The 7553-nt window shown below is 47.0% G+C and overlaps 1 protein-coding gene across 2 annotated transcripts in view; it reads right to left on the bottom strand.

Moving 5' to 3' along the window:
- Positions 1 to 1503: 1503 nt before the first annotated feature.
- LOC139175911 (unconventional myosin-Ig-like) overlaps positions 1504 to 7553 on the bottom strand; it is a 64935-nt gene continuing 58885 nt past the window's right edge. For both annotated transcript variants that reach the window (XM_070767299.1, XM_070767300.1), the window contains one exon: positions 1504 to 2490. In XM_070767299.1, the coding sequence (XP_070623400.1) occupies positions 2331 to 2490 (160 nt within the window). In that variant the 3' untranslated portion in view covers positions 1504 to 2330. The remainder of the gene's footprint in view (positions 2491 to 7553) is intronic.

The following is a 7553-nucleotide window of genomic DNA, read 5'->3' as shown; positions in this document are numbered from 1 at the left end:
AGTATTTTTTAATTAATATTTTTGAAAAACCGTGGTATAGACGTTCCGCGAAGTTCGAACTTGCGAAAATCGAGGGAACACTGTAATCAGCAGAGTACCTGCCCCTTTTGGTCATCAAAAGGTGACACGCTGGTCAGTTAATTGCGACCTGACCATAGAGATATGTGTACAAGACAGTGCAAGCATGTAGTAGAGTGGTTAAACCCAACAGATTTTGCTTCTGCACGTCCACAGGATCCAAAACCTTGTGAGGGGACACAAGCGCGCAGGTGCGGAAGCAAAGAATCGGTGAAATCTTGTGCGCATGCACATCCCTTCGCAGGATTTTGCTTCCGTCGCATGCACAGAAGCAAAAAATGCGCATGTTGATGCCAGAGATGGGGGGGTTGCGCACACAGCCTCCTCGCCTGCCCATAACACATCTCCTGCCTCCCTGCTCTTCTGGGTTGGATGGACGTAACTGACCAAAGAGGTCCTTCAAACAATCTGGCCTTCCATGGTTCTTCTCCACCAGGGTTCAAGTTCAAACCACCATTCACGGTTACGGATTCTGGATCTGTTCCAATAGCTGGTTAGATGTAGGCGGCAGGGATTTAAGCCACCTTTGCCTCATACAGGTAGTCCTCGACTTACATTGACAGTGGCACCCAAATTTTCTGTGGCTGAACGAGACGTTCCTTGTTTCATTTTACGACCTTACTTGCCACCGTTGTTAAGCAAATCCCTGAAATTGTTCAGTTAGCAAGCCAGTTGTTCAGTGAATTTGGCTTCCCTGTCCGACGCTTATTGGAAGGTCTCAAAAGGGGGGAATCATGTGACGCCCTCTCCTCCCCGGGACATTGAAACCGTCATAAATACGAGTTGGTTGCCATGGGTTGTAACTACGAGTCAGTTGCTGTGCATCTGCATCAGGATCACAGGGATGTGGCCAGCGACTGGTTAGGTCCCACAGAGTTGGCCTTCTCCAGGTCCCATCGACTAAGCAATGTCGTTTGGCGGGATCCAGGAGAAGAGCCTTCTCTGTGGCGTCCCCGACCCTCTAGAGCCAGCTCCCCCCAGATATCAGAGTTGCCTCCACCCTCCTTGCCTTTTGCAAGCTCCTTAAAACCCATCTCTGTCATCAGGCATGGGGGAATTGAGACTTTCCCTCCCCCTAGGCTTATAGAATTTATACATGGTATGCTTGTATGTATGAGTGGTTCTTTAAATGGGGGTTTTTAAGATTATTTTTAATATTAGATTTATTTACATTGTCTTTTTATATTGTTGTTAGCCGCCCTGAGTCTTTGGAGAGGGGCGGCATACAAATCTAATAAATACAAATACAATGGTCGTAAGTGTGAAAACTGTTGTTAAGTCGTTATTTTCCCAATGCTATTGCAACTTGGGAGGGTCGCTAAATGGACCGTTCTTAAGTTGAGGACTAGCTGTAATGAGCATTGTCCTCTCAGGGCAAAGGAAGGAAGAACTTCAGCTTAAAAAAAAATGCACGCAAGAAAGATCAGCTCCAAAGCGCAACAATTTTAAAAGATACTAAAGGCACTAGGCCGGGGATGGCGAACATTGTTTCCCCTCAGGTGCTAAAAGCGGATGCGCGCAAGCGATGGCGCACATGTGTGTGTCCACGCCCATAATACAATGTCCCCCCCAGCCCCAAACTCCCTTCAATGTCCCCCATGTGCCCCATTTTGGGCCTAGCGGTTTTGGGCCTAGCGGTTTTGGGCCTAGTGGAGCCTGTGGAGGACGAAAACAGTCTCCCCACCACCCAGAGGCCCTTCAGAGGCTAGAGACGGCCAGTTCCCTGACTTCCAGTGGGCCCAGTAGGCCCGTGTTTCACTCTCCCCAGACTCCAAGGGATTTCTTGGAGCCTGGGGAGGGTGAAAACTGCCTTCCCAACCACCCTTGAGGCCCTCCAGAAAGTGGGAACTGCCCATTTCCTGACTTCTGGTGGGCCTGGTAGGCCCATTTTTCCCCCTCCCCAGACTCCAGAGGCTTTCCTGAAGCCTAGGGAGGTTGAAAACAGCCTCCCCTGCTCCCCAGAGGCCGAAAACGCCCTCCCAGAGCCTCCATGCAAGCCCTGAACTTACCTGGCATCCAAAACGGGCTGCGTGGAGACTCCTGGGAGGGGCCAGCCGAAAATCAGCTAGCTGGCGCACACAGGTGCACTGGAGCTGAGTTAGGGCAACGGCTCGCGTGCCCGCAGATATGGCTCTACGTGCGACCTGTGGCACACATGACAGAGGTTCGCCATCACGGGGCTGGATCTTATGGTTTGTGGAATCATTTTTGTGGCTCTCCCAGGAGCCAGAAAGGTTCAAGGCAATGCTGGTTCACCGGGTCCTTGGCCAGTAGAGCACGAAGCCGTCCCGAGTCTTGGCAAAATCCGGCAGGGTTACGTCGTCACGGGTCACGACTGTCACTAAGCGTTTCCGGTTGTTTTGGCTAAGCGGGATGCGGTCGGACACTGTCACTTGGAGGTCTCGCTTGAGCCTGCGAAGGGAGAGAGAAAAAGGGGGTTTTGAAAAAAAATGACAAACCAGCTGACAAAAAAGGCACAAACCATGGTTTGTTTAATCATGGCTTATTGAAAAGATGTGGTTTATTGTCAGGGTTCATAAGCCACAAATCATGAATCATGGGCAGTATGGGCTTAAGGTACATTAGGAGGTCAGGATTTCAATTCCCAGCTTTAAGAGGACTCCAGGTCCCAGAATCCCCAGCCGGCATGTTTTAAGAGGGGAGGGCCCCCAGCAATAACAGTGTGAAAAATGATCCTAAGCTGCTTTTTCAGGGCCACTCGCACTTCTAACGGTTGCTAAACAGAACGCTGTAAGTTGAGGACTAGCTGTACAAGGGCCCCAGGCCATCAATCTGTCACAGGGACATTTCTGGTCGTGTTGGGAGACAGAGAATCCTTCGGCAGACAAGGATTTAACCCAGATCTAAACTTAGCCTGATGCTGTCTCTCTTCCCAGCCAACCGTCACCATGGCAGCTGGGTGCAAGGTGGGTGCCATGGCAACCAGAGCATCCTTAGTTCCTAAACTTTTCCGCTGGACCAGCGGGAAACAAACCAGGATGCACGACAGAATCCTGGTTGCCAAACAAATAACCAACAATCGGACCTCCAAATCTGGCATTCCTTAGTTCCTCTGCTTATAAGGATTCGTTTAGTGACCGTCCAAATTGAAAACTACATTTTCGACCGTTGCCACATTCCCCAGCGGTCACAAATTCAGATGCTTGTGTCATGGACTCGTATTTACGACGGTCACCGTATTCCCCGGGGGGGGGCACGTGATCCCCGTTTGCAGCCTTCTGACGAGCAAAATCAATGAGGGGGTTGGCTTCGCTTAACGGCCATGTGATTAGCTTAACAACTGCAGGGATTCACTTAGCCAATGAGGGAGGAAAATGGGGCAATACTCACAACACACGTCTCGCTTTGCGACAGAAATCTGGGGCTCTACTGTGGTTGTAAGTCAAGGACTGTCTGGATAAATTATCCTTCATTAAAGGGGGCATTTGTAGGCCTCTCCTCTCCTCCCCATCTTTCCTTTCTCCCCTCTTTCCTCTCTTTTCCTCCCTCTTTCCTTTCCTTTCTTCTTTCCTTTCTTTTCCTCCCTCTTTCATTTTCTTTCTTTTCCTCCATCTTTCCTTTCCTTTCTTTCTTCTTTCCTTTTGTTTCTCCTTTTCATTCTTTCCCTCCCTCTTTCCTTTCCTTTCTCCTTTCCTTTCCTTTCTCCTTTTTCGTTTCCTTCCTTCCTTCCCTTCCTTTCTTTCTTTCTCTTTCTCTTCTTTTTCTTTTTCTATATGTGGCACCTTGCTCAACAGCAGCAACTGTGAGAGGGATCTTAGTAGACAAGCATTGAAATAGGAGCCAGCCGTGCGCAGCAGCTGCCAAGAAAGCCAACACATTCCTCGCCTGCATGAACAGAGGGAGAGAATCAAGGTCACGTGAAGTCTTAATGCCACTTTCTAAGGCCTTGGTCAGGCCACGCTTGGAATATTAACCTCTAGTTTTGGTCACCACGGTGCATAAAGGATGTTGAGACTCTAGAAAAAGTACAAAGAAGAGCCACAAAGAGGACTAGGGGACTGGAGGCTAAAACATAGGAAGGACAGTTGCATGAACTGGGCATGGCTGGTTTAATGAGAAGAAGGACCAGGGGAGACAGGATAGCAGCGTTTCAATATCTCAGGGGCTGCCACAAAGAAGAGGGGAGTCAACCTATTCTCCAAAGCACCTGAGGGCAGAACAAGAAGCAATGGGTGGAAACTAAACAAGGAGAGAAGCAGCTTAGAACTAAGGAGACATTTCCTGACAGTCAGAACCGTTGATCAGTGGAACTGCCTGCCTCCAGAAGCTGTGAATGTCCCAACACTGGAGGTTTTTAAGCAGATGTTGGATAACCATCTGTCTGAAGTAGTGTCAGATTTCCTGCCTAAGCAGGGGGTTGGACTAGAAGACCTCCAAGGTCCCTTCCAACTCTGTTATTCTATTCTGTTCTTATTCTGTTCTCATTCTTCCTTTCTCCTGCCTGGTTTCACCTGCCTGTTCTTCCTCTCCGTCTCCAGATGACTCAAACAAAACCAAATGAAATTCAAGTATGTGAGGTCATCTTGCTTTCCGGCTGATGAAAGATGACCGGCAAAAGCTTGACTCATTCAAGGCCTTTCCCCCCATCCCACACGGCACGGCAAAAGTCGAAAGCAGAAGCACGGAGAAGCTTTTACACAAATGAGGTCAAAAAAGTCAAGATGGCAACAGGGACAATGCAGGCAACTCTACCATTCTTATGACAATCAGACAGTCAGATCACAATTAGCTCTCTTGCTAAGGGGGGAGAGAGTCGTCAGATTAATTTTGCCCCATTCTATGACCTTTCTTGCCACCCTGCAGCTGCAAAGTGAGTCACATGGTCATTGTAAGTGAATTTGGCTTCCCCGTTGGCTTTGCTTGAAGGTCATTGAGAGCGAAACCCCCTGAGGACGACCGTCATTAAGATGAGTCAGTAGCCAAGCTTCTGAATTTTGACTCTTGGAATGCCGCAGCGGTCGTAAGTGTGAAAAATGGTTGTAGGTCACTGTGTTTCAGTCCTTGGAATGGTCACTAAATGAACCGTCGTAAGTCGAGGACTGCCTGTCATTGAAAATGAGATTTAGCTGAACTATGGGATACGTCGGGCGACTACCTCACCCTAGCAACACAGTTCCCGAGGGCTGTGCACGATGGAAGGTGTACTACCCCACCTCCTCCTTCCGGGATTGCAGGCTGGACCTTCACTGAGGAAGTTGATCTGACCTCTGTTTTCATGCTCCAACTAGGCAAAAAATTTCCGGAAGGAAAATTGGCATTTTCTTCCCCCACCATCAACAATCTTCTTTCTCTTCCTCTTCCTCCTCCTCATCCCCCCCCCTGCTCTGTCTTTTTCCTGAATCTGATCCGCTCATGAACTTTCCAGCAGTTACCTAGCAACCCTCCCAAAAGAGGTTTTCCACATTTATTCAAAGTGGGGCAGCAGTTCTCCAACGCCTCCAGCTGTGCGAGAAGACGTACGGAGAAAGATGCAGCCGAGGATGATGCTGGGGACCCCCAAATTGATGCAGGTGGGCTACCGGTCACCATATCCCTGCCAATCCTGTTATCTATGTTTTGGGGTCCAAACTCTGAGTATCCTAGACCAAGGCAGGTCCAGAAATGCTAGGTAATTGCTGGAAACGTGGCACTCAGGCAAAAGTAGCCATCGACGGACATATAGAGATAAATGATGTTTACACGCCTTTGAAAAAAGATAATAAAATTTAAAACCGACAATGTATGGATTGACAGAATGAAAACGCCTTAATTGCACAACACAGGGGCAGATTAAATCATAGTTCCAACTGGGAAACTGAACATCCTAGACAAGTGATGGCGAACCTATGGCACTGGTGCCCCAGGTGGCACGTGGAGCCCTATCTGCTGGCACACGGGCCATTGCCCCAGCTGAGCTCCAACATGCGTGAGTATGCCAGCCAGCTGATTTTTGGCTCACACTGAGGCTCTGGGAGGGCATTGAGAGCCACTCTAAGTCTTTCGGGATTGGGTGGCATAGAAGTTAAATAAATAAGTAAATAAATTTTGGCTGGAGAAGGTGAAACATGAGCCTACTAGGCCCACCAGAAATTGGGAAACAGGCCATTTCCGGCCTCCAGAGGGCTTCTGGGGAGCGGAGGAAGATATTTTCACCCTCCCAGGCATTGAATTATGGATGTGGGCACTCGCACATGCACGATGGTGCATGCACATGCTATTTCGGCACCCAAGGAAAAAAAGGTTCGCCATCACTGTCCTAGACCAAACCAAGAAAAAAAAATTAGAGAATTTCTAGAAGGTTGGCATTCAGCTAAAGCAGCCATCAACAGACACATAGAGATAAATAATGTGTACATGCCTTAAAAAAAGAAAACAATAAAATTTAGAACAGACAATGTAGGGACTGTAACAGCCACTCTACAGGATAAGAAGATAGAAAACTAACAGAATGTCTCCATGAACATCAGGTAGCAACCAGGATCATCAACAAGCAGTCAGAAGACCCAATTAAAACTTTTTAGTTGCACAACACATGGACAGATTCGATCATAGTTCCAACTGAGAAATTGTGAGCATCGTAGACCAAGCGAAGTTGAAAAAAGTTAAAGAATTTCTGGAAGATGGCATTCAGACAAAGCCTCCATCAACAGACACATAGAGATAAATAACGTTTATATGCCTTTGAAAAGAGACAATAAAATCCAGAATTGTAAGGATTGTAACAGCCACCATATTAAGGACAGATAAGTAGAAGGCTAGCAGAGCACATCCGCAAGCACAAACAAGCAATCACAAAGCAAGATTTGACCCCTGTTGTGGCGAAAAACTGAACAACAAAGCTGGAAATTCTTTTTTGCTTCGTGCTAACACCTCTCTGTTTTTGTAAGCCCTCCGCCGCACTGTCACAACTTCGGAAGTGCAAATGAAAGTCTAAATAAATGGATTTAGGATCGCACAGAACTGCGGCTTCGAGTCTCACACACTTTGAAATTTCACAGTTTCACAGCAAAAGTGTAACAGAGACAATGTATATCTGTGTGTTTGTGTTAATTATACTGATTTTTCCTCCGCTAAGAATTACAACGCAAATTTTTAGCCATATGGCTAATAATGCTATTTTAAGGTTCTTCATTAATGAGATATTTGTAGGGTTTGTTTTTTTTATGACTGAAGCCAATTTGGTCAAGGGCGCAACAGCAGGAAGACAAGCGTTCTAATTCTATTCGAAGCATGAAAATTAGCGAGTTCTTGGTGGTGAGTTCTAGTCCCACCATAAATACATTGATAAATCAAATATTCTGAATAATGGAAGATTAAGGCCATCACTGAGCCCTGCACACCAAGATAAATAGACACACGAACAGGTTTTTCCCAAACGCTATCACTCTGCTAAACAAATAATTCCCTCATAAACTATTTACTAAGTTTGCACTACTATTACTACTGTTTTTCCTTTTTTCTCATCATTCCTATCA

This window comes from Erythrolamprus reginae, chromosome Z (assembly GCF_031021105.1).
Source record: "Erythrolamprus reginae isolate rEryReg1 chromosome Z, rEryReg1.hap1, whole genome shotgun sequence".
NCBI lineage: Eukaryota > Metazoa > Chordata > Lepidosauria > Squamata > Dipsadidae > Erythrolamprus > Erythrolamprus reginae.
This window is presented reverse-complemented; position numbering and strand designations above follow the sequence as displayed.